The sequence below is a fragment of the Lynx canadensis genome, chromosome A1, assembly GCF_007474595.2.
Source record: "Lynx canadensis isolate LIC74 chromosome A1, mLynCan4.pri.v2, whole genome shotgun sequence".
Classification (NCBI taxonomy): domain Eukaryota; kingdom Metazoa; phylum Chordata; class Mammalia; order Carnivora; family Felidae; genus Lynx; species Lynx canadensis.
The window spans coordinates 212,103,983-212,131,880 of record NC_044303.2 but is presented as its reverse complement, the minus strand read 5'-3'; the positions used below and the strand labels follow the sequence as shown (position 1 = coordinate 212,131,880).

The following is a 27,898-nucleotide window of genomic DNA, read 5'->3' as shown; positions in this document are numbered from 1 at the left end:
GCAGGCTCCAGGCTCTGAGCTTTCAGCACAGAGCCCAATGTGGGGCTTGAACCCATGGACTATGAGATCATGACCTGAGCCAATGTTGGCGCCCCTAGACTCGGCTTGTTTCTACCTTCCAACCCTAGCAAAGAAGTTTTGTCTTCATGGCCTGAAAATGGCTGACATGATTTGAGCAGTTCCATCATGACATAAGATGCCCAGTTCAAGAAGACATGTCTTCTGATGATGAAGAATGAAGGATAAAGAAACCTTTGCCTGAAGTCATGTCTATCAAAATACTTTCCTTCAGGATTTATTGTCCCCAAATATGTCAGATGTCATGCATAAACCAACTGCTGGCAAAATGAAATTAAATTACCATTACTAACCTAAACTAATTAAGATTCATTCTCTGAGCTAGGGATAGAGATCTCTTCCTGAAGGACAGATTTCTCTAGATAATAGGGGCTTTGGTAACAAATGTGGTTGGTAGTCAGTCAACCATGTCTTGGACAACATATACCAATTATATAATTGAATTCCTCAAATTAACCCTTGAACATAAGTGGGAAGTTCTTGAAGCTTATGGTTTTTTATCTTTAAGAATTTTGTTGAGCTCTTCTCTCCATGTGTTGGATTAAGGCAGACCGAAATACTTCCACTGCAAAATGAACATCTGGTTTAGTGATGCACATCGAGGGCGCGATGCGGAAGGTCTGGGGAGACAAAGGAAAATAGAGCAGCAGATCATCCTAGAATCAAATATAACTCTGAGAAAATGCACCAAGCTAAGAATCTAAAACCTTATTTTTATGACATTTCTTGCGTTTCCCTCCTGGGTTGGTCTCCTTCCTTCCCAATGCCATACCCAAGCCATTCATCTTTTAGTCTCATAAAAATTCTGGTACCATCTGGCTCTGCCCCTCTTCCTTTTTTTTGTCATCTGCTCACCTCCTGGTTTTTCTACCTCCTTCACTGAGGTCTTAGGCACCGATCTACACTCCATTTCTGCAGGCACATGAGGGTGACCTCCATGTCCTGGATACAGCCCTACAAATTTTCTTGATGGCCACAACTCCCAGAAACTTCATCTCTGCATCAGTTCCCACCCAAAGCCAGTGCTGCGAGCTTCCTCTTTGCCAGGGATAACCCAATTTCTGACTCCCATGACATCTATCCTTTTCATGAAAACTTCAGTCTCCTTAATCCTCCATAGCTTCAGGTCTTTGCCCCATTCAGTGTCTTCCCTTTTCCTGCCCAGCCAGTGTCGTTGATTGTTGGAACTACTTTCTCACTTGCCCCCTCATTTCGTGTGCACCCCACCCTCTGCTGCTGCACCCACACACACAGGTTCCAACCTTGGTCAAAGCTGTGATTGAACCACACGGCTCCAACATGGCAGGCGGGAAGTGTTGGAGAAAACCTTACTGCTGGGGAGACTGACACCATTAGATTGTCAGTCTCCAACTTCTGCTGGTCCAGAAATTTCTCTAGTCTTCTGTCAGCTTCCTTCCCCATTCTAAACCTTTATCATCTTTCTCAATTTTCTCCAACTCCTACGCCTCTCACTCTGTTTCATAGACAACCTTGCCTCATGCTTCTCAGAAGCTGTCAGGAAAGATCTTTCTATAAACTTGTTTGCTCCCACATCCATTCTTCCATCCCCGCCTGAAGGTGAACAGAACTAGGTGTCTTTACTATTTAACTCCAAAATTTCTGCCTGTGCCCTTGGCCCTGGATACTCCTGATGAAGGTGCAATAGGCAAGCTGAGGGAAAGGCACAAACTAACACCCTGTAAGCCTCTCTCCCCAGGTGGGATATATGTGTCATTTCTCACGCACTACTGGCTGCCCAAGAACAAAGGAAAGGGAAAACATGGTTAACTGATAGAGATCAGTTAACTGATGATAGTCTCGTCAGTCTGCAACCGTCTTAATGATTTAAAAGAAAAACGACAATCTCCAGAAGCCTATAGACTCAATTTCCTGGAGCCTTAACATCACCCTCCCCTCCACAGGATAGAAATTCTTTTTTTTTTTCTTTTTAATATTTTTATTTTATTTTTGAGAGAGTGCAGGCAGGGAAAGGGCAGAGAGAAAGGGACAGAGGATCTAAAGTGGGCTCTGAACTGAAACAACAACAACAAAAACCCGAAAAACCTCTTTCTGAGCTTTTCATTTTATTTTTTATTTATTTATTTATTTATTTATTTATTTATTAATTTTTCTTTCTGAGCTTTTTAAATTTTTTTTTTTTCAACGTTTATTTATTTTTGGGACAGAGAGAGACAGAGCATGAACGGGGGAGGGGCAGAGAGAGAGGGAGACACAGAATCGGAAGCAAGCTCCAGGCTCTGAGCCATCAGCCCAGAGCCTGACGTGGGGCTCGAACTCACGGACCGCGAGATCGTGACCTGGCTGAAGTCGGACGCTTAACCGACTGCGCCACCCAGGCGCCCCTTTCTGAGCTTTTTAAACAAACTTCCCCAAGATTTAAATTGTAAAGGAAGTCTTTCTGCCCAATTAGGCTTACTTTATTTGTTGTGTTAATTTGCTGGTTTACGTATTTGGTGTGATATTAATATCTTTAAGATCATAAAACTAAAATGGGTAAGAATTTCTAGAACTAACTAAAAGCTGCATTCAAACTGAGTAAGAATTAGTAACATGGAACTAAATGAACTGAAGAAGATGGTGATTGATAGGTTTTTGTGACTCTGGTTTGAAACATTGCTGGTTCTCTAACGTTTGCTCTTCCAGATTAAGGAAACTTTCTCTTAAGATATCCATGAAATACAGAAGTGTGATAAAGTATTCCTTTGTAAACAAATTGAAGCATTTAACTTTTCTTTCTACCTGAACCCTCTGAAATTCAAAAAGTCTCAGTGAGTATTCTTTCTTCCGTGGCAAAATCACAGTTATTTGCATTAAGTTCAATAAGCATCTGTTCTCCTTGTAACAGGACACCACTGGATACATTGGTCATTTTATCCAGACTTTGACTGGAATGTCATGTTTGAGAGCCATGCATAGACTCAGCTATGACCAGACAGCTTTAAGGAACCAAGGTTGACTTTATGAAACAAGGAGCCATAAATCCCCTTGAAATGTTTGCCTGATACTTTGCTTACAGCAGCCTCACCAGGTGAGTAAAGAAGGTCACTTCCTGGCAGGTGCAGGAACCTCAGGATATTTGGGGAACTCGAGAAGAGGAATTTGCCCACATCTGCAGGTACTGCAGTCCTGTCTGATGGCCTGTATTTGGCTTGGCTTCTGCCTAGAGGGGCTACTAAAAGTTCAGTCGAGATTCCTTACGAAAAGTTCCAGCAAAGCAAATTTTAAAAGATCTTTATGATCCATCACTGTACTTGCTGAGCTTGTGTATATCATTTTACAAACAAATTAGTCTTAATTTTGGTATCTATGAAAATGAGGGTAATTATAGAGAAAAATTATGTTTCAATAACACATCTCCGTAGATACTAAATTTTAACACTATTTATTGTAAACTAGACTAGATCCTGAATTCTTCTGGTTTCCTCACGTATTTGGCTATGGTTCTCCAACTAAGATTTCTAATCTTCTTCTATTCTCTTGACTTAATGTCATTAAACACTAAAACTATCTTTTTCCTAAAAGCCCTAAGAACTGATGCTGGACAACTTGAGGTAAATTTCAAAGAAACTGCCACAGTAGCTCACAGACAGACAATTTTCTTGCTTGTCATTCTCTGAGGATAATAACAAGACCCCATGGGCATAGGATTGTTTGAACAACTGGAAAATGGGATGGATTCCCCCAACAGTTGTATATGAAAGGCCTTTTTTCACTATAGACCTATAAGTAGATAAAGACCATAGTGCTTTATTAAATTAGTCGCTTGAAGCCAGGTTAATGAATAAAGCTCTAAATGAATATGCAAACCATATCCTCCCTAAACCTGATCTGACAGTAACGAGCAACTGACCCCATATTAACCCAGGGGACATGGTTTATTTAAAAGAGTGGAAATCTAATACAGCAGGAGACTTAAATCTGAAATGGGAAGGCCCCTACTGGGTCGTATTATGTACCCCCCCCCCCAGGGCCATACAACTAAAAGAACAATTCATGGGGTGCCTGGGTGCTCAGTGGGTTAAGTGTGTGATTTGGCTCAGGTCACAATCCCACAGTTCATGGGTTCCAGCCCTACATCAGGCTCCATGTGAGGACGCTTCAAGCCTACATCTAAACATCTCACTGGCAGCGCTCGGGACTTTGACACTGGGCTTGTAATTTGCTCCAACCATTAACCTATATTTTTCTTTTGTTTCTATAAAATGCACCTCTTATTAATTACCTGATTGCTTACTAAACAAAACAGAGACTATATGATGGCTAACATGAACTGTTACACAGTTAAACCCTCAAATGACTCTCAAAATAGCATTACATTATTACACACTGAAATAACCCAAATGCATAAAACAGTTCTACGAAACAGAATGGCATTAGATGTTCTAACTGCTGCACAAGGGGGAGCTCATGCTCTCATAGCTACAGAAAGCTCTGTATACATTCCAGATTGTCACAAAAATATTTCTGGGTTTCTAACTGACATGAATACTCAAATTAGCATTTTAAATGATCCCTCTCTTGCCTTTCATGATTGGTTATACTCCTGGACTGGAAGAGGATTTTTGTCCACTACCAAAGGACTCTTATTTGTGCCTTTTGTTATTTAATTATGTTTTGCTATTTTCTCCCATGTCTCCCTTCCTGGTGCCAAGACCCCATCGCTACAATATCTTCAAGCCAACAGATGATCCTTTCTACTCAAGGAGGTTCATGTATGTTGCCCATGTTGGATTCAGCTGCCTCTGTCCTTCATAACTTTCCTATACATTCTCTGACTGACCAATGTTGACCTGTAGATAGAAATGTCTCTATGCTCCCACTCAGCAGGAAGAAGTTACAGAAGATAAGACCTTCCGCCTTCAACAACTGTAAAGAGTTAAGGGTCAGAATTGTTCAGGAGGAAATGCTGAGGGAGCAAAAGTCAAGCTGAGGGCAAAGCACAATGTGTGGCTTTCCTCAGGCACTCCTGACTGGGCAAGAACGAAAGAAAAGGAAAACCAAGTGGTTAACTGATAGATATCACAGTCTGGCAGCATGTAAGTCTCCCTCAGTCTGCAACTGTCTTAATGATTTACAAGAAAAAAAGCAAACTCCAGAAGCCTATACACTCAATTCCCTGGAGCCCTAACATCACCCTCCTCTCCACAGGATAGAAAATCTTATACAACCCCAGTGCAGCTCTTTCTGCCCATGGGTCCTTTCCCTGTGCTTTAATAAAACCACCCGTTTTGCACTGAAGATGATGGGGTTTTGGGTGATGGTGGAGTTTGGAGCTGACGGCCAAGAAAGAATTCTTGAAGACATCTTTGGTGCAAAAGGTGAAGAATGACCAGTTACATACTGTGAAGTTGGGGGAGGTAAAGTCAAGAGGAAGTTTCTTAAAGGGATTTTCCATATGCTAAAGGCTCATAGATTTCTGGAAGCCTAGCCATTGTCAAGTTAAGGTTGTTTTTCCTCCTGCAAAGCATTAACATTAAGACAGTGGCCGGGGAGGGGGGGGGGCGGTGGGGGTCCTGGACTTTAGGGTATTGATAAGATTGCCCCCCTTTTTTGTAATTGTACTAAGATATTAGTACAGATGGAGACCCTATCAGTTTAACCATTTGTTTTCTGTCCTTTCCTTTGTTCTCTGGCAGCCAGGAGCTCCTGAGGAATATTACACGTACCCCACCTGCGGGATGGGGTTGAGGGGTGGGGGTGGGGTGTGTACTAGCTTGTGCTTTTCCTTTAGCTTGCCTTATGCTCCCACATCAACGATGTCTCAAGCATCCCGTTCTCTTAAATCTCCAATTTCTCAATCCTCCTCAGCCTATAAACAAGCAGACGTAAAGCTCTGCTAACACAAATTCAAACCACACCAGATACAAATCTGTCGACCCCCCCCCCCAATTCTAGCTACCATACGAATGCTATTGTCTCTTTTCATCCAAACTTACTAAAAAGACTGGTTAATGCTTATTGGCCACTATTTTTCACTCTGCCCTGCATCCCAACCCACTGCAGTCTGTCCTCTGCCTCTGTCAACCTTCTGACAGCACTCCAGCCAGAGCTGATGGGGTTTTGAAGTGTTGGTGGGGGTCTGGAGTGGACAGCCAAGAAACAATCCTTGCAATGTCTTCAGTGCAAAAAAGGATTTTATTAAAGCACGGGGACAGGACTGTCGGCAGAAAGAGCTGCGCTGGGCTTGTGAGGAGTGACTGGTTACATACTATGGAGTTGGGGGAGGTAAAGGCAAAAAAGGAGGTTTCCAAGAAGACTTTCATATGTTAAAGAGGACTCTGAAGATGCCAGGGGCCTTGCTATTGTCAAGCTAAGGTTGTTTTTCCTTCTAGCAAATCATTAGCATTAAGACGGTAAGGAGTTCCTGGAGAATACTCTGTATTTGCCTCAAATATTTGTCAGGGGGCTGCAGGTCTTAAGGAAATTTGATTTTATCTACCATTTCCTTCTTGCTTTCATCCCCCACCTTGCTATGGAGAGGAGGGTCATGTGATATGGGAAACAAAGGCAGGAGAAAATGGCAGATAAAATTAAATTTCCTTATAACCTGCAGCCCGCTGACAAATACTTGAGGCAGGCAGAGTAAAAGGTCTCTCCAGGAAGGCCCTCCTGTCTTAAGGCAGCATGTTCAAAGCTGCACTCATCCCTGCCACCTCAAAACCAAGTTAGACATGAAGCTCTGTCCTCCACTCTCCCACAGTCTTCATATCCCAAGGCCGTGCACTTCACACTTCCGGAACTGTGCTCTGAATGTGTTCTCCATCCCACCACTATGGGTGAGCTCAAGCAGCATCATCAGCCGCCCCTGGACTCAAGGCCCCCAGGCTTGCCCCCTTGGGTTCTTCTCTTCAGAGCAAAGATTCAGAAATCAGACCGCCTGAGTCTGGATCCTGGTTCTGCCACTCACTGGCTGTGTGACTGGGGTAATTTACCTGACCTCTCTGTGCTTCTTTTGCTTCATCTGTCACATTAGAATAATAACAGTATTTCTTTCATAGCCTGGTTGAGAGCATTCGCTGTGTCAATGCAAAGTGTTTTCAAGAGTGACAAGCATTAAGGCTTTGTGTTATTACCATTCACTGCCTCCCTTCTGCTTCAATCACACTAGTGCCCTCCTAGCTCTTTGCCCTCTGTAATGTTTCTATACATGCTTTGAGTGTTTATCTCATTGTGTAACGCAGGCTCAGCTTAGCTAGAAAGTCTGGGCTGGGAGTCCCTTCTCTTTCCTCCTGTAATACCCCTTTCTATAGCTGTCCATGAGCTTGCTACATTGTATTGTAATTTGCTCTTTCTATGTCTTTCTCTCCTGCCAGCTCCAGTGACTGTATTTTATTTATCATTATAACTTTCGTATCCAGCGTAGCAACTGCAGTCTAGCACTTAATTGTTTTCCATATAACTAAGAGATAACTAAGTAGGTAAACAGTTGTTTCATGTTGATAAGTTACAGGTCTTAGGATTTTCAATCATTAAATTGCTCTGATCTGTACAGAAAAATATTTGTGACCAGGTCAAGGAAAAAAACGTATCAAGACTCTCCCAGCAAAAGTGCTCATTCTGGTTTTGCTTGATGGCCTTTTTTGGGGGGTTATTTCTTGACAGGCTTCAGGGGAAGTTGAGGAAAACTTATAGACACAAAAGAACACAGTGATGTCCCCTTGAACAAAGGTAGAGAGTGTCAAGGGTCAAGAGCACAGGTAGAAGATCTAAATCTGAACAGGAGAGACTCCTCATTCCCCGAATCTTCCAGAAAGGAAGTAAACAATGGATGTGGGCTGGGGCGCCTGGGTGGCTCAGTCGGTTGAGCTTCCGACTTGTGCTCAGGTCATGATCTAATGGTTCATGGGTTCGAGTCCCACTCAGACAGCTCAGAGCCTGGAGCCTGCTTTGGATTCTGTGTCTCCCTCTCTCTCTGCCCCTCTCCTGCTCTCTCTCTCTCTCTCTCTCTCTCACACACACACACACACACACACTCTCTCTCTCTCTCTCAAAAATAAATAAAAAATTTAAAAAATGGAGGTGGGGACAGATGAGTTTACAAAGAGACCTTCTTTAAGAGCTTCCATTTTCTCAGAGAAGTAGGAGGCAAGAGTGTTCACTGAACTAGAGAGAGAAGTAGAAATGGAGCAGGGAAACTGGGAAGAATGATCGATGTTGAAAACGGGAAAGAAAGAAGACAAAGGACAAAAACAAATTAAGGGAGGAGCAAGAGCTACCCTAAATCTTAAATTTCTGCCCTGGAACCACGTCAGGGGGAGGGCCCCGCTGGTATAAGAGATTTGGGAGAGGGCTCCAGTGACAGCAGCAGAGCATGCCGACAGGGCAGGGTCACACCAGGGGCCCACACCTGACTGGGGCTGTACTTGGCCTTTCCAGGAAGCAAGCAGGGAGAGCTGGTGCCTGCGTCTCCAGCCTCAGGGTGAAGGGCACTGCGAGTGGCAGGTTCTGGGTTCTCATTAGGGACCCAACCAGTGTGGTCCCCCACCTGCCCAGCAGGGTCACCTGGGCCAGCACGTTCAGGTTGCTCCTGGGCACAGTGGCCACTATGTCCCAGCAGGTTTAGGGTCCTCAAAGTCAGAGCCCAAGGCTGGGTTAAGAAGGACTAGCATTGCTTTTACAGGATTAGAACCAATTCATACAGGAGACAAACTAGTTATTGCATGATTGTGATGACTCTACTGTGACCTATACTGGAAATCCTCTGCGGGTGCATCTTTTTGTGCCTTGTGAGACCCTCCTCGGAGAGCTGCCATAATGAAACCTCTTGGACACAGCGCCCTCTAGTGGTCTGAAGGCCTTCCTGCACTTTTCTCTTGAAAATACCCGAGCTTTGTGCCCAGAGGAAGTGGGGCCGGGTGGTGAAGCAAAGTGACCAGCACTGGGACATCAGGGAGACGCCTAACGAAAGGGGTAGGTAAAGACCGGTCTTTCTCTTACCTGGGCAAAAATGCCACCTCTGCCAATTATAAGCCCCATGCGTTTGCAGTCCTCATGGATTTGATTTACTTCTTCCTGGGGAAGTGGTTGGAGACCCATCTGCAAACAAAAATATCTCCTATTTGGATTTGAATTGTTAAAGACATCATCTATCAGAGAGAGAGAGAGAGAGAACAAAAGCAACTCAAGCAATAAATATTAGTTTTGATTCCAATTCATCCCAAATTCTCAAAAATAAAACTGAAGGCGAATGCAGATGGCCAGTGACTCTTGGCTCTGCTAACGGGTATCCCGGGAGCTTGGCTCTTTCGTAGCCCGATTTGGAGGGGGCTTTATTCTCAACTCTTCACTTTGTTTTGCTCATGTAAAGGGCTCATTTCAAAGTCCAGGAGATGGCTCCAAAGTTATACCAGGGCAGGAACAATCCAGGCCTTCCCTGGGCCACAGCTTGGCCTGGGCAGCTGGGGTGGGAAGACTGTCTCATCTCCCTGGCTTGTGGAATTTGCTCTTTCTCCCCCAACACTTAATCCCCCAGGGTTAGGAAGGGTAAGCACTTCGGGGTGGGGGTGGGGGGCAAGAAGCTCTTTCAGGTTACCAGGCATCTGAAGTTGGTCTCTCCCTGGGGGTCCAGACAGGCCAGTACTGCTTTGGTGGCACTGGGCTGGGGGCCGGTGCCCTTTCTATGTGTCTGTCTTCCGAGCCTGATTCCAAATGCCTCCTGTTGACTTAGTCGTTTCAAGTCTGTGTATCTGCCTGACCTGGAGGCCTGGACCGCAGACATTCGGGGCTCAGGCTCGGCCTATGGGATGAGGAGACTTGGGGCAGGCCTAGGCATCTGGGCTTGTAAAATGCCCAGCAGGTGCCCACCCTGGGAATTACTGCTGTGATCCTGTCTTGGGTGCTGAGCACGGCCACTGCCGTGGGTCTCTCTTCTGTGGCACGGCTGTGGTGAGGCATGAGCAGGGGTCTGGTCCTCTGGTTCCAGATGCATGAGGCTTGATCCTGGCTCGTGGGCCAGCTCCTGCCATCCTTGTGAGGCAGAGGAGAGCTCCCTCCAGGGGTCCCAGCTTTGTGCTCCTCGGGGCTTCCTACCTACCCTACCTCCAGAGTTCGGTACACATCCCCTCCCCACACTGTCCCCCAAACCTTCATTCTTGCTTAAGTCTCAGTGTCCCAGCATAGAGTAAGGCCACACCTCCCGGAGATGCTCACATTTTTGCCTGACTCAAAGCTTTAAGATAAGGAAAATCATATTTAAACTTGCAGAGTGCTAGTAATGAGGACCTGGGATCAGGGACAAGGCCAGGATCTTCTCATCGATCCTGAAATGTCATCACGCACTCCTGTCTGTCGCTGATGCTCTCATCTAGTAGACCGGGAAGACCAAAATATGACAAAATAATTGAGGTAAACTGTGAGAGCCATAAAGTGGGCAGACGTAGTGTGGGAATAATGGGAGGTCAGAGGGTGCTCAGCACCCTCTAGAAAGGTTTCCTGCAGGGAAGCTGCGGGGAAGCTGGGGCCTTGGTGGCTATGAGGATCTGGATAGGTGACATTTAGCCTCTGGACTGGGCCAGCCCCCTCCCTGCTCCCTTGCCCATTTTCTCATCCCCTGGCCTCAGCTGCCATGACTAACTGAACATCTTGTACACATGCCGCAGAGAAAAGCAGGGCTGGAAACTCTGCGGCAAAGCCCAGGACAGCCTGCCCAGGCCCCGTGCTCAAGCCTATGTCCCAGCTGCTTGATAACCAAGTGGGAATGTTAGTAACGGACCTCTCGTTTGGTGTAGAATGTAGCTTCATGTTTATCTTTGTTGCTGTTGTTGTTAATCAGCATTTAAGTAATTATAAAAGTAATCCATGGTTATGGAGAATAAAGCCTTATACCAGAATGGAAGTACATAAAGGAAAAATGGAGCTTCCACTCCCCCAATTGTCCTCCTAGGTTCACCTCCTGTTGATAATTTCATGTGAACCAGACTCTTTTTCTCTCTGCACAAATATATCCCTATGCATATTAAAAAAAAAAGAAGTCATACTTTATAATGTCTTTCAGTTTGCTTTTTACAATTTACAATATATCATGGACATCTTTCCATGTCATCTTATTTGGACCTCAGCTTAAAGGTTACCTAGTATTTCAGTTCTTTGGCAGAGTAATTTGTTTCATCGTCTAACATTCGACAGTTATGTCATTTCCATTTTTTTTATGATTGTAAACAGTCCTGCAAACAACCCTGCTCGTCTATATCTTCACACACTTCTGTGAGTATTTGTTCAGGACATATTTCTAGGTGAGGAATTGCCAGCTCAAAAGGCATATTTAAAATCTTGATAGATTTTTAAGGGCAGGAGTTAAGATGGCAGAGATGTAGGGGGACCTGGGCTTCCCGCTTCCCTCAGACACAGCTGTGTTGAGGTCAGAACATTTGGAATACCCAGGAATACAGTCTGCGGAGTGACAGAAACATCTCCCCAGGTGGACGGAGACAGCTTGGCGGGGCAGAGGTGCACGTATGCGGATTGGAAGAGATAAAACAGGTGGGGTAGGAATGGAGGGGAGGTGATCCCTTCTGTGGAGTGACAAAAGGGAGAGAAAGAGAAGCTGTGGATTGTGGTTTTGTGGTTTTGTTAAGACGAGAGAAAAACCTTTCCACACCATGGACCGGGGAACAAGAAATACAGAGGGAGCCTTCTCTGTATTACTCTACTTTGCAAACCACCATAGGAGCTGAAGATCAGAGTTTTCAGGGGTGCCTGACTTTCTCTGGACCAGAGCCACCACCATGTGTGTGGGCCTGGGGCGGGGAGGGGAATAGCAAACTCGGAGTGCCCAGGGAGAGAGCAGTCCCTTCCCATGAGTACTGTGGGACTGGAGACCATTTGTCAGATGGGCAGAGTGGCACTACCCCAGAAACAGGTCCTCGTGCAGCAGGATCCTTTAAAATATTGGGTTTTCAATCCCAGCCGAGTGCCTGGGAGGTGCTGTAGATTGTGGAGCAAGACAAGCCCCTGCCTGCACGATTCTGTGAGGGCTGCCTGAACGACGTGGCTTGAGACACCTGGTCCGGGGAGAAGAGACTGGGGTGTTGCCGTCTTTCTCCCCATCACCAACACGGGGGGGCTTCAGGGAACAGGACAGCGGCCCTCAGTGGAGGTGGGACCTGCTTACATGAAACCCCACCCCTCCATGCCTGGTAACCACTTATCTACTAGAGCAGGACTGGTGCTGACCAAACCAGACGGCCTCTCCTCCAGACCAGCACAGCTACTGGTTCCAGGCACCAACAGACAATTGTCTTGTGGTTTTGCCTGTTAGTCTGATTGTTTTTTTTTTTTTTCTCTTTTCTTTTCTTTCCTTCTCTTCTCTTTTCCCTTCTTTTTCTTTCTACCCTCCTCTTTTTTTTTTTCTTTCTTCCCATTGGAATCAGGCTCATACTTTCTGATTTGATTTTTGGCCAAATCTTAATATCTACCTATCTTTTTCTTTCTTTCTTTCTTTCTTTCTTTCTTTCTTTCTTTCTCTGTTCTGGTTTTTTGTTTAATCAGGCATTTTTACTCTATTATTATTACACCTTTTCTGTGTCTCCTTCTTTATTTTCCTCTCTCTCTCTCTCTCTCTGGGTCAAACTTTATAGTTTCTTTGATTCTCTGCCTGGTCTTTTTCTCCCCCTTTCATTTTTCTCTTTGTGATGGGATAAGGTCCCCCCCCCCTTTCCTTTTTTCCAGGGTTATTTCAATGAACAAAGCAAAAGCACATGATGGAAGATGCAAACAATCCACCATCACAAGCAGTGGGATAGAGCAGCCCAAGTCACAACAAGAGAGTGCATGCAACACACTCCAAAAACACTTCCTAAAGTGCCAGACCTTGGACAATATACGACCCCTTTTTAATATAGTAGTACTCACAGATGCAGGATATATAACAAGCTATTAAAACACGTAAAATACAGAAACCTAGCCAAAATCTTGAAATGGAAGAATTCTCCTCAAAAGAAATTCCAGGAAGAAATGACAGCCAGAGAATTGCTCAAAACAGATATAAACAATATATCTGAACAAGAATTCAGAATAACAGTCATAGGACTAGTAGCTGGGCTTGAATAAAGCATAGAAGATGGCAGAGAATCTATTGCTGCATAGATCAAAGACCTAATAAAATAGTGATGATGGATTAAGAAATGTTGTAAACAAGTTGAAAAATAAAGTAGATGCAGTGACAGCAAGGATGGAAGAAGCAGAGGAGAGAATAGGTGAAATAGAAGATAAAATTATGTAAAATGATGAAGCTGAAAAAGAGGGAAAATGAATTACTGGACCCCGGGGAGAGAATTAGAGATCTAATGATTCAATGAAAAAATAATATCCCTGTCACAGGAGTTCCAGAAGAAGAAGAAAGAAAGAGGCAGAAGGTTTATTTGAACAAATTATAGATGAGCTCTCCCCTAATTTGGAAAGGAAAGAGACATCCAAGTTGAAGAGGCACAGAGAATTCCTTTCAAAATCAACAAAACAGGTCAACTTCATGACATATTATTGTGAAACTGGCAAAATACAAAGATAAAGAGAAAATTTTGAAGGCAGCTAGGGACAAAGAGGCCTTAACTTATAAGGGTCATAGTTTCTTAACCTACAAAGGTAGTCACATAAGGGTACTAGCATACCTGTCCACTGAACTTGACAGGCCAGAAAAGAGTGGTAGGAAATGTTCAATGTGCTGAATAGGAAAAATATGCAGCCAAGAATTCTTTATCCAGCAAGGCTGTCATTCAGAATGGAAGGAGAGATAAAGACTATCCCAGACAAACAAGAACTAAGCCAGCCCTGCAGGAGATCCTAAGGGGGATTCTGTGAGTGGAAAGCATGAAAGACCACAAAGGACCAGAGACATCACCACAAACACAAAATCTACAGATAACACAATGACACTAAATCATATCTTTCAATAATCACTCTGAATTTAAATCGACTAAATGCCCCAATCAAAAAGCATAGGGTATCAGAATGGATAAAGAAAGAAGATCCATCTATAGGCTGCTTACAAGAGACTAATTTTAGACATGAGGACATCTGCAGATTGAAAGTGAGCAGATGGAGACCATCTATCATGCTACTGGATGTCAAAAGAAAGCTGCAGTAGCCATACTTATATCAGACAAATTAGATTTTAAAACAAATACTGTAACAAGAGATGAAGAAAGGCATGATATCATAATTAAGGGGTCTATCCATCAAGAAGAGCTAACAATTATAAATATTTATGCCCCTAATGTGGAAGTATCCAAATATATAAAACAATCACAAACATAAATACATAATTAGATATAATACCATGATTGTAGGTGACTTTTAATACTTCACTTACAACAATGGACGAATCATCCAGACAGAAAATCAATAAGGAAACAATAGCTCTGAATGACACATTGGACCAAATGGTCTTAACACATATATTCAGAACTTCTCATCCAAAAGCATCAGAATATACATTCTTCTTGAGTGCACATGGAACATTCTCCAAAATAGATCACATACTAGGCCTCAACAAAAAAAGATTGAGATCATACCATGCATATATTCATATCACAACTCTATGAAACTTGAAGTCAACCACAAGAAAAAATGTGGAAAGCCCCCAAATACATGGAACTTAAATAAAATCCTACAAAGAATGAGTGGATCAACCAGGAAATTAAAGAAGAAATTTAAAAATATGTGGAAGCCAATGAAAATGAAAACATGACCGTCCAAATCCTTTGGGATGCAGCAAAGGCAGTCTTAAGAGGAAAATACATTGCAATCCAGGGCCATCTTAAGAAGAAAGAAAAGTATAAAATACAGAACTTAACCTCACACTTAAAGGAACTAGAAAGCTAGCAGCAAAGAAAGTCCAAAGGGCAGAAGAAGAAGAGAAATAACAAATATTAGAGCAGAAATAAACTATATAGAATCTGAAAAGACAGAAGAGATCAATGAATCTAAGAACTGATTTTTTGGAAGAATAAACAAAATTTATAAACCCCTAGCCAGAGGTCACAACAAAAAAAGAAAGAAAGAGGACCCAAGTAGGTAAAATCACGAATGAAAGAGTAGAGATCACAACCAACACCACAGAAATACAAACAATTATTAGAGAATACTATGAAAAACTATATGCCAACAAACTGGACAATCTGGAAGAAATGGACAAACTCCTAGACACCCACACACTACCAAAACTTTAAACAGGGAAGAAATAGAAAATTTGAACAGACCCATAATCAGTGAATAAATTGAATTAGTTATCAAAAATCTCCCCAAAAATAGGAGTCCTGGGCCAGATGGCTTCCCAGGGGAATTCTATGAGCCATTTAAAGCAGAGTTAATACCTATTTCCCTCAAGTTGTTGCAAAAAAATAGAAATGGAAGGAAAACTTCCAGACTCATTCTATGAAACCAGCATTACCTTGATTCCCAAACCAGACACATACCCCACTAAAAAGGAGAAGTACAGGCTAATATCCCTGATGAACATGGACACAAAAATTCTCAACAAGGTACTGGAAAATCAAATTCAACAGTATATTAAAAGAATTATTCACCATGATCAAGTGGGATCCATTCCTGGGCTCCAGGGCTGGCTCAATATTTGCAAATCAATCAATGTGATACATCACATTAATAGAAGAAAACATAAAAATGATATGATCTTGTAAATAGATGCAGAAAAAGCGTTTTGGAAAATACAGCATCCTTTCTTAATAAAAGCCCTCAAGAAAGTCGGGATAGAAGGAACATACATTAACATCACAAAAGCCATATATCAAAAGCCCACAGCTAATATCATCCTCAATGGGGAAAAACTGAGACCTATCCCCCTGAGGTTGGGAACACAACAGGGATGTCCACTCTTACCACTGTTGTTTAACATAGAGTTGGAAGTTCTAGCCTCACCAATCATATAACAAAATGAAATAAAAAGCATCCAAATTGCAAAGAAGAAGTTAATTTTCTTTACAGATGGCATGATACTTTACATGGAAAACCTGAAAACCTCCACCAAAAAACTGCTAGTACTGATACATGAATTCAGCAAAGCTGCAGGATATAAAATCAATTTACAGAAATTGGTTGCATTTCTATACACCAATAATGAAACAACAGAAAGTGGTATGAAGGAATCAATCCCATTTACAATTGTACCAAAAACCGTAAGATACCTACCTAGGAATATACCTAACCAAAGAGGTGAAAGATCTGTTTGCTGAAAACCATAAAAAGCTTATGAAAGAAATTGAAGAAGACACAAAGAAATGGAAACATATTTCATGCTCATGGATTGGAAGATCAAATATTGTTAAAATGTCGATACTACCCAAAGAAATCTACAAATTCAATGCAATCCCAATCAAAATAGCACCGGCATTCCTCACAGAGCTAGAACGAACAATCCTAAAATTTATATGGAAACAGAAAAGACCCTAAACCAAAGTAATGTTGAAAAAAAAAAAAACCCAAAGCTGGAGACATCACAATCCCGGACTTTAGCCTGTATTACAAAGCTGTAATCATCAAGACAGTAAATTATTGGCACAAAAAGAGACACATAGACCAATGGAATAGAATAGAGAATCCAGAAATGGACCATAAATATATGGCCAACTAAACTCTGACAAAGCAGGAAAGAGTATCCAGTGGAAGAAAGATAGTCTCTTCAGCAATGGTGCTGGGAGAACTGGACAGCGACATACAGAAAAATAAAACTGGATCACTTGCTTACACCATAGACAAAAATAAATTCAAAATGGATGAAAGACCTAAATGTGAGACAGGAAACCATCAAAATCCTACAGGAGAAAACAGGGAGCAATCTCTTTGACTTCAGTCGCAGTAACTTACTTGACATGTCTCTAGAGGCATGGGAAATAAAAGCAAAAATGAACTATTGGGACCTCATCAGGATAAAAAGCTTCTGCACAGCAAAGCAAACAACAAAACTGAAAGGCAACCAACGGAGTGGGAGAAGATCTTTGCAAATGACACATTGGGTATCAAAAATCAATAAAGAGCTTACCAAACTCAACACCCGAAAAACAAATCCAGTGGAGAAAGGGGCAGAAGACATGAAGAGACATTTTTCCAAAGAACATACCCAGATAGCTAAAAGACACATGAAAATATGCTCAACACTGCCCATCATGAGGGAAATACAAATCAAAACCACATTGAGATACCACCTCACACCAGTCAGAGTGGCTAAAATTAACAACTAAGGAAACAAAAGATGTTGGCAAGGATGTAGAGAAAGGGGAACCCTCTTGCATTGTTAGTAGGAATTCAAACTGGGCAGCCACTCTGGAAAACAGTGTGGAGGTTCCTCAAAATATTAAAAATAGAACTACCCTACGACCCAGCAATAGTACTACTAGGAATTTATCCAAAGGATAAAGGAGTGCTGATTTGCAGAGGCACATGTACCCCAGTGTTTATAGCAGCGCTATCAACAATAGCCAAATTATGGGAAGAGCCCAAATATCCATCAACTGATGAATGGATAAAGAAGAGGTGGTAAATGTATAAATGGAACACTACTGGCAAAGAAAAAGAGTGAAATCTTGTCATTTGCAACAACATGGGTAGAACTGGAGGGTATTATACTAAGTGAAATAAGTCATTCAGAGAAAGACAGATATCATATGATTCACTCATATGTGGAATTTGAGAAAGTCTTAACAGAAGACTATAAGGGAAGAGAAGGAAAAGTAAGTAACAAACAGGGAGGGAGGCAAACCATAAAAGACTCTTAAATACAGAGAACAAACTGAAGGTTGATGTGGTGGGGGAGGAGGTTGGAGGGTTGGAGAAAATGGGTGACGGGCATTGAGGAAGGCACTTCTTGGGATGAGTACTGGGTGATGTATGTAAATGATGAATCATGGAAATCTACTCCTGAAGCCAAGACTACATTGTATGTTGGCTAACTTGTGTGTGTGTATATATACATAATATATATAATACACATATATATAATATATACACACACACACATTATATATATGTGTGTGTGTATATTATATATACGTGTATATACATATTTTATATATATATATATATATAATGCTGATTGACACAAATTTCTGTCTAAAGGGCTCTACTAATTTATGTCCTCACCAACAGGAAATGGGGTTTTAGTTTTGGTGGACAGTGGACAGTGTTAAGGCAAGTTCTGAGCTACTTAATTACATGAATATAGTCTGAAGTGTTGCAGGACCAGAACTCACTCAATAAACACTTTGAAAATACTTATCATCCACATGATTCCTGGACTCAAAAGTGTATAACTTAGGAAAAGAAGGTATTTCTACATGAAAACCAAATCAACAAATACATGGTTTGAAAGATGTTTTCAAATGAGATTTTCAGGCAGTGGATGCTACAGGGATTCTCTGAGGCCTGGAGCCCCTGTCTAGGGGAGAATCAAAGGCAAGCTTTAGGGAAGAGGTGTGATGAAGAACTGGATCTTGAATAAGGCTAAGATTTCCATAGGTAGATATAGAGAGGAGAGTCTTGCAGTCCATGCTCGGAGAACAGTTTGGGCGACATTGGATGTAGGGAAGTGAATGGCATTGAGTGGGCGTTAAATGGAACTAAGGAATGGACTAGCTGGGATGTAAATCTGGGTGGTCTGCCTTCAGAGTCCATGCTTAAAACTACCAAGTGGCAGAGGAAGAGAAAAATAACTCATTCAATAGATAGTATCGGATAGCCTATTTTATTCTTTCCATAATAGAGTTTGCACATTTTTCCATGTCACACATATATCACTATCGTGGGATGGATGTGCCATAATTTAGCTTGGACTGTATCAATGGCCATTTAGGAGGATTCCTATGTTTTACAATGACAAGTGAAGTCCTGATGAACTTTTTTGTTCATGAGTCTCTGAGCACACAGAAGCTAGATTTGGAACAGTGGGAAAGAGAAGAACCCTTCCCCTCTTGTTGGGTTTTCCTCTGTGGAGTCTGGACTTTGGAGCATAGATAGCTTTGAGGGGAGTCCTCGGTTGGGGCCTGGGATGGATTCCCCTGAGCCTTAACACAGACCTTGACTGGGACACAAGGTGAAGATAAGGATGCTGTGACCTGGGAGCCAGAGGGCTGAGTCTCATTTTACTCTCATTTTGCTGTTGTCTTCCGTTGGCTTTAAAATCTTGTTTAAACATTCCAGCTTTGTATTGGCCCCACTGTGTGGCATTAATGGAAGAGTCTTATATCCATGGTCTGGTGTAAACCCTAAAATAATTGAGCATCAACCATCCTAAACTAGGATGCTGTGTTAAGACCAAATAGCAAGAAGCCACTTAGGAGAAGGCTAGAAAAGGGGTTAGTCTGACTCTTCAGCTTGGTGCTAAGATTCTCTCCCTGTTGCTTGCCTCAGTGAGTCTAGACTTTGTGTTTATGGAGGGGAGGGACTTGGGTTGTAGGGGAAGCAACGGAGACACAGGGAAGTATTTGAGAAACATGGTCAAGAAAGGATCAACAGGACTTGGCACTAGAAACAAGGGAGAGAAGGAGTCCCAGGCTATTTTCTGGCATGGAGAATAGGGAACTGGGAGAAGAGTGGAGGGTGAGAAACAGAAACAGTGAACTTGGAGGAATAACTGGTTTGGGGGAAAATGCTAAGTACAGATGTTGCTATATTGAGTTTGAGGTCACAGTGGGGAATGCCATCGGAAAGTCACACCCTGCCTGGTTACTTGGGAGATTGAAAAATATTCACAAACAGACAAACACAAAACCTTATAGATCCTTAACATCCTCACCCCAAACCATCATCACAACCCACTCCTGGCCTTCTCCTTTACTTCCATGAACTCTCCGGGTCACCTGCCCCTCCCCAGATAGCTTCCTCCCTTCCCCATATGTCTAATTCTAAATATTCAGTCATCACCAATGCTCTCTGCCTACTCTGGCAGGAAAAATATCAGCTCCCTGTTCCAAATGCCCTCCCTCACTCCCCTAGAACTCTTGATGACGTGCTAGCATATTGTACTCCCTACTTATCTCTGATGGGCTTTGCTGAGCGTCCCTGGCCTTGTGTGTTCTCTCCCTGAGAATGAATGAAGTGACCTTGTAGTGACCATGCTTCCGACTTTAACTCTTGCTGTCCCCAAGAAGTCACAGAGAGCACAGCAGATCAAAACCTACCTTATCCTTCACCATTTCTATTCCTATCATGAGGCCTTTGCCTCGGACATCTCCGACAATCTCAAATTCATCCCGCAGCTCAGCAAGCTTCTGTAGCATGTAGGTGCCAACTTCTTGACTGTTTTCCTGTAGATTTTCTTCTTTAATCACCTGTTTAGAGAAAAGTCCCAAGTGCCTTGCATTAAAAAAAAAAAAAGGTTTTAAATTGACTGAGAAACACAGAACAGTAGATGTGCATGACTTTCTTTGTGGAAACTTGACCACACAAATGGAACCCAAAGTCTAGTGTGACCATGCCATGTACTACAAAAAGATTTGCTGTAAGGTGCAAAAGAGTCTTGGTATGAGGAATACTTTCCCCAAACCTTTCTCATCTTCAGGGGTGGTTAAAAACTTAGGAAAGAATAGGGGTGCCTGGGTGGCTCAGTCTTGAGGGTCTGACTCTTGATTTCGGCTCAGGTCAAAGTTCTGGGGTCATGGGATCAAGTCCCACATCGGGCTTTGCACTGAGTGTGGAGTCTGCTTAAGATTCTCTGTCTCTGTCTCTGTCTCTGTCTCTGTCTCTCTCTCTCCCTGTCACTTTGAGTTCTTCTTGCACTCTCTCAATTAAACGATTTTTTTTTAATTTTATAAATTTAGGAAAGATAAAAGACATTTCTCAATGCAGTGTATAACACAGATTCCATAATCCTGAGGCTCGTTATTGCCAGGCTTCGCTGAGAACTGGGATACAGTGATTAAGAAGACAAACTCTCTGAGGAAAGATGTCACAGGTTCTTGCCCCACTGGGAGTTTACTGACCTTTGCTTCGTCAGCCCTCAGTCAGACACAGGCTGTCATTACCCAATTGTTCTGCCACAGGGCCTAGGCCTCATGAGCTGAGGGGAGCTCTGTGAGGACCCTGAAGATATAAAAATATTTTCACCTACTTCCACTCATGGCAGAGACCATGATTCTTGACTACCCACAATATACTACATCTAGATTTAGCTGATAATAATTGCATGAATCCATGACTCTCGATGTTTTTAACCTATTTGTTCACCTATACCCTCTCTACCTGGTCAAGGTGACACAACACTTTTAAAAAGTTGGCAATGTCTACAAAATGAAGTCAATGACACATTCCTGACTGCACTTTTTCATTTTGTGATTTTATCGTATTTGAAGATACTTTTTAATTAGCAAGGGAAGCTTTTACTTACTTATTTTTATTTAAAAATACTTAAACAAAATAAAAATACTTAAAAATTTTTTGAATAGGTGAATCATGGGCCTAGTTCAAAAATCAGTAGAGGGGCGCCTGGGTGGCGCAGTCGGTTAAGCGGCCGACTTCGGCTCAGGTCATGATCTCACGGTCCGTGAGTTCGAGCCCCGTGTCCGGCTCTGTGCTGACTGCTCAGAGCCTGGAGCCTGTTTTAGATTCTGTGTCTCCCTCTCTGTCTTTCTGCCCCTTCCCCACTCGCACTTGTCTCTCTGTCTCTTTCTGAAAAATAAACATTAAAAAAATTTAAAAAATCAGTAGAATAATTCTCATTGACCCCTGTCCCCCAGCCACCAAATTTCTCTACCCACAAACAACCATTGTTACCCATTTCTTGGACATTCTTTCAGTAATACCTGACACTTTCTTAAACAAGTGCTGTTGTGCATATCAGCAAGGGCACTTAACAGATAAGATACCAGGGAAAATCAATGGAGTAGGGCTGAACAACAGCTAAATTACGTAGTTTGTCCCATAAAACTCAGTTTCTTGTTAGTCTTTCAGCTGATAACTGTACAAAAAAAGGAAGGAAGAATATATAAAGAAAAGGACCAAAATTAGCCTGAAGTCAAAGATGGCAGTTGGTAACTATCCATCAAATACCAGAAATATAAAAAGGAAATGTCAGTGTTACCAGCTAGCTAGCTTTTCTTATATTTCCTAGGCATGTGAGATGTATTATGTATTATTTTGTATCTAATACTTCAAGCATCCCAAATAGATCTTAAAAAGGGGGTGAAGGGGCAGAATAAAAACTGGAAATCTAAATTTGTGGAGTGGTAATGAACTCTTCACATTAATAATGGGATGTCATAGAGTTTGGATAATGTGTCTCTGGTGCTGAAGTAGTCATTTTGTGAAATGAGAGGAATGACGTGGCTGCTGGAACATACCTCAAGCACGGCTGATCCAATGGCACAGGCCATGGGGCTCCCTCCAAAGGTGTTGAAATGATACATGCATTTAGCCAGAGACTTGGCTATCTCTAGAGGGGGAGAATGAAAAGTAGACAAAGAGTGACACATTCCTATCTATAATCTCCTACCACATCACTTGAATTATATTTACTATCATGTCATATTAATAATATGTTTCATGGCATCGAATCCAATTCAGTCTTCATTCACCAGATAGTGGATGTTATGAATGGAATTATGTGTGTGTCCTTGCCCACCCCCCCCCCCCCGCCCCCGACTCCTCTTCCTATGTGAAAGCCCTACTCCCATTGTGAATGTATTTGGAGATAGGGCCTTTAGGGAAGTAATCAAGGTTAAATGAAATCATAAGGGTGGGGCCCTCATAATACTGGTGTCTTTATAAGAAGAAAAAGAGACACCAGAGCGCTCTCTCTCTCTCATGTTCTCTCTCTCTCTGAGGAAAAGGACTTGCAAGTACACAGCAAGAAGTTGGCCATCTGCAAGAGAGATTTCACCAGAAGCCAACTTTGCTGGCACCTTGATCTTGGACTTGAGCTTCCATAACTATGAGAAAATAAATATCTGCTGTTTAATTCCCTCAGCGTGTGGTGTTTTGTTATGGTAGCCCCAGATGACCAATCCACTTACTCTGTGGATAAGGAAAAATTGCTTATTTACTGAATTAGAAGTGTGATGACAAAATCTTTAATGTGTTGTGTGAATTCAAAAGTACTTTAACACTTGATTTATGGGAATTTACATGGGACCTTCACTTGGTAACCCTCTTTTCTGTATTATACTCTTGGTTTCAATCTTTAAAAAACCTCGCATCGAGGTTTTAGTAACATAATTCCTGGATTGTTTCAGGGTGAGCATATATTTGGTTCATTACATTTCCCTTTCTACACCCACATTTTAGCACCTAGAACAGGGAGAAACTTAGCATGTCTGACTCCATGTTGTTTCTATTCCCCTTGCTGCTGTAACCTGTATCTTAGAAATTTCTGTTTTACTCTGCCAGTAGGCAGGTTAATCATAGAAGTAATTTTGCTTATAGCTGAGATTTGCAAAGACTCCTTTTTTGTTTTTTCACTGGAAACCTATATCACTTGAGGAGATAAGGAAGTGCAGACAGAAATGACTATGCTATGTTCAAGATTTACAGGAATGGCATGACCAGATTCCTGTAGGCAAAGATAAAATGACCAAAGACAAAGAGTTATAAGACCTCTTCAGATGTCTATAGACATCAGTCACCTTTGTCTTCCCCCTTTTGCTAACAAACAAGAAGTTGAACATTGACCCGAGGGGAGAAGTTTCTTTAGGATGATAAGCCACCATCCTCTCAGTTTGTTGTCTTTTCTGACCCCAACATCCGGCCACTCAAATGATTGGTTTGTCAGGCAGCGAGCATACCAACTTGGACTCAGTATCATACCTTTATTCATTCAATAAAACAGCGAGATATCACAGGGTACTTAATTATCCTTTAGTATCGCTGAAGCGGATACTACTGGTGGAAAAACGGAACAATTTAAAGATTTTTAACAATAAACTATTCATAAAAAACATTTTCTGTAAAACCTCACCAACATTGAAAATATGGCTCATTCTTATGTTTGCTTTATAGAATATTCTGGCTAAGTGAGATTGTACTGCATTTGTCTGTTTTGTTGATGAGACGTAAACAGAAACCTGTCACTCTGGACCTTGAGTTTATAACATATTGGCATAGTTAGGCCAAGGAAGAGTCTCCTTCAGAATAAGACTCCTCTGGAAATTTCACAGTTAGCTCCAGTTTGGTTAAAAAGGATCTCTTGTGTGGGATTTGTTTTTGTGGTACGGTTGCTGATACCTTGTCAGTGTGTGAGAACCTTGCGCTTCATTGTGGGGGTAGGAGAATTCATCTTCCCTACAGCAAGAGCACAAAGGGCTGGGATTCTTCCATCCCTTCCACAGTCTGACAGGCTGTTTCTCATGATCATTGCTAGGGAAATGCACGTGTAGGTCCCATCGCTGTCTTCAACCCACAGAAATTCCCAACCCCGTGTTTTCTGCCGTCACGGTTACAGGAAACCCAGAAGCAAATGCAGCCTGCCCATAGGCTCTACCTGGAGTTGTCACAACTGCTGCCATGGGAAAGCCATTTCCAATCCCTTTAGCCATGGTGACAATATCTGGCAGGATGTCGTGGGTTTGGAAGCCCCAGAAGTGAGAGCCCAGCCTTCCAAATCCCGTCTGCACCTGATGGAAACAGATCCAAAATCATTTGAAACGTTTCAAGTATGCTGGCTTTTCTGACTCTGATCTCTTCCCTTTCCTCCACTTCTTCTTCAGTATCATCATTGCCGGCCATCATCTTCACCATCTTTGTACAAACATGGACACAGCACTTAATCTGGGTCTGAGCTTTTAGTTACCAGAAACTGTTTACTAGGTTTTTGGATTTTGGATCCCCAGTGCTGCACAAGTTTTGTTATTAAGATGAATTATACTATTTTGGCAAATCGAAGTTGAAAACTTGGTTATGAGGTGAAGTTCTCTATGTGGGTTTTGAACTGTCCCTGATGCAATCCATAATGGGAATTTAAAAAGTGTGTTGACTGATAGCATGTCACCTGTGATGACAGCATCAGCTGTGCCTGTTAGCCACTTATTTGATAGACTTCATTTTGGATATTTGAGTTCTGTGCTTGTTAAAGTTCTATACTTGTTAATCTACTAACCAACCAGTCAATTAGCAAAAGCTTCATTATCTTGGGTTGCAGAGGAAGGTTTAAAAAGTTTTCTCCCTATGCCTTTCCTGTCCTGGCTGCCCTACACCACACTTATTCCACAGCCACTCACCTCATCCGCGATGCACACGCCTTCCCGCTCTCGCACCAACTTGAAGGCTTCCTTTAGAAACCCCTTTGGGTACTGAACAACTCCATTCACCCCCTGCAAAAGACCAAACCAAGGAGTCCTATAACAACAGCATAGCCCTTTGAAAAGAGTTGAAAGAAAGAAAGAAAGAAAGAAAGGTCATCATCATTAGCATTAGTAATACTAGCAATTTTTAAAATGGTCTTTAGAACTGTTCCAACAATGTGTGAAGAGAGGGGCCATTACTCTTATGCCAAGCCTTTTGGGAAAAGGATGCAAATGTTTATTCTCTTCTGAGATTAGAAACAAAGTAGATTAAGGGGATTTGGTAACACTGAAGAAAATCACCCCAGGGCAGTGTGGGTATTAAAGCAACTAAATATTGGAGGGGTTTCCCTTTGTTTAGAATTTTAGGAATTCAATAGTTTCATCTATCTTTTCAGCCAGGCAATGCAGGAGACAGTTTCTGAAGGTCAGTTGAAAATCAGGGCCCTTCTCTTTCAAGGGGACTGAGAGAATGAATTGAATTTGGAGAGAGACAGGGCAATGGTCATTTAAATACTTTGGAATTCTCTAGAATGTATGAATGTATGAATTAAAATTCTCTGATAATTTAAGCCCAATTAGCGTCTAAGGTCAATATACCCACTTGAATTGGCTCTGCAAAAAATCCAGCAATTGATTTGGCCACAGAAGTGTTCAGAGTATCTTTGAACTGTTCAATATACTGGTCTCTTGCTTGGCAGCAGTCTGCGAAGAACAATAAAAACCACAAACAAACAAACAAACAAGCAAAACATAGCATTTGAAGACGTGAGAATGACATTCAGAAGAATGGGAAGAGCACAGAAAAAAAGAATATCCGATGAGTAAATTGACTAGAATCTTTACAATACAGTAAACAGGATATGAGGGTATAAATTTCTGAAGGGTGAACTTTCTTTCAGAACAACCTGTACTTTGGTTTGAGCAGAGAGACGAGGATAGTTGTAAAGGCATAAATGAACCACTTCAGTCATGTCCATCTGGGGGAAAAATGCCCCAAAGTGTCATTGAGTCTGATATACACAATTGTTTCACCTAAGGATACCATCTTCTCAACGGGGTAGATTTAATTCAGATGTAATTGGGGAGTGGATTTAATCTATTTGATAATAACTCTATTTACCTTTTATTGCCACTTAATCTGATATACAATTTTAAAGCTACAAAGCGTCTCAACCTTTCGAGATAATAAATATGGTTACAGAAGAATTAGAATCCAGTCTAAAGAGGAATGCACTGGAGCTGGATCAATTCCATCCATGGTAGCAAAGGAGAGGAAACCTTCTCTGGAATACTAAGGGTCCCAGATCTATGGCATCCATACATGACTGAAACTTCAGAATTTTTACCCACACCTCTAATTTGATTCTAAACAGCACCACACAGTTTCTGAACTTAAACTCGTATCCTTGAACAGCAGGAGAAGCACAGAGGGAGATGTGGATGTGACGGACGCCCTGGGCCCAGTAACCATGAGAGCAATTTGAGAGGTGTGTCACCACCTACCATCCTAGCGCTTGCTTAGACGCATGGATACAGACCTGTCTCCTGAAGTGGAGAGATTAGGGACAGAAAATATCCGTCATCGTCATCAAAACTGAAGCATAAATATATTTTATACTTCAGCTTTTCATTTAAAACTGGAAAAAACAGAGGAAAAGGAAGATGGCGGCGTAGGAGGACGCTGTAGATTCCACCTACACCTGCCTAAATAACCCAGAAAACCGCCAGAGGATTAGCAGAACGGAGTCGCCAGACCCAAGCGCAGACGAGAGGCCCACGGAAGAGGGTAGGAAGGGCGGCGAGGCGGTGCGCGCTCCACGGACTGGCGGGAGGGAGCCGGGGCGGAGGGGCGGCTCGCCGGCCAAGCAGAGCCCCCGAGTCCGGCTTGCAAAAGCGGAGGGGCCTGACGGACTGTGTTCCGACAGCAAGTGCGACTTAGCGTCTGGGAGGTCATAAGTTAACAGCTCTGCTCGGAAAGCGGGAAGGCTGGAGGACAAAGGGAGGGAGAGCTGCGGAGCCCCGGGTTGACAGAGCTCAGTTTGGTGGGGAACAAGGGCGCTCACCAGCGCCATCTCCCTCGCCCATCCCCCAGCCAAAATCCCAAAGGGAACCAGTTCCTGCCAGGGAAATTGCTCGCTCTGCGCAAACACCCAACTCTGTGCTTCTGCGGAGCCAAACCTCCGGCAGTGGATCTGACTCCCTCCCGCTGCCACAGGGCCCCTCCTGGAGTGGATCACCTAAGGAGAAGCGAACTAAGCCTGCCCCTCCTGCCCCCATGAACCTTGCCTACCCACCCCAGCTAATACACCAGATCCCCAACACCACAAGCCTGGCAGTGTGCAAGTAGCCCAGATAGCCACGCCACCCCACAGTGAATCCCGCCCCTAGGGGAGGGGAAGAGAAGGCACACACCAGTCTGACTGTGGCCCCAGCGGTGGGCTGGGGGCAGACATCAGGTCTGACTGCGGCCCTGCCCACCAACTCCAATTATACACCACAGCACAGGGGAAGTGCCCTGCAGGTCAGCACCACTCCAGGGACTATCCAAAATGACCAAACGGAAGAATTCCCCTCAGAAG

At 42.7% G+C, this 27,898-nt stretch overlaps 1 protein-coding gene across 1 annotated transcript in view; it reads right to left on the bottom strand.

Moving 5' to 3' along the window:
- Positions 1–488: 488 nt before the first annotated feature.
- Positions 489–27,898, bottom strand: part of AGXT2 (alanine--glyoxylate aminotransferase 2) — a 49,322-nt gene continuing 21,912 nt past the window's right edge. The window contains exons 9-15 of the mRNA XM_030329346.1: positions 25,921–26,021; positions 25,254–25,346; positions 24,518–24,650; positions 22,383–22,474; positions 20,226–20,375; positions 9,037–9,135; positions 489–698 (exon numbers count right to left, since the gene is read on the bottom strand). Of these exons, the coding sequence (XP_030185206.1) occupies positions 582–698; positions 9,037–9,135; positions 20,226–20,375; positions 22,383–22,474; positions 24,518–24,650; positions 25,254–25,346; positions 25,921–26,021 (785 nt within the window). The 3' untranslated portion in view covers positions 489–581. The remainder of the gene's footprint in view (positions 699–9,036; positions 9,136–20,225; positions 20,376–22,382; positions 22,475–24,517; positions 24,651–25,253; positions 25,347–25,920; positions 26,022–27,898) is intronic.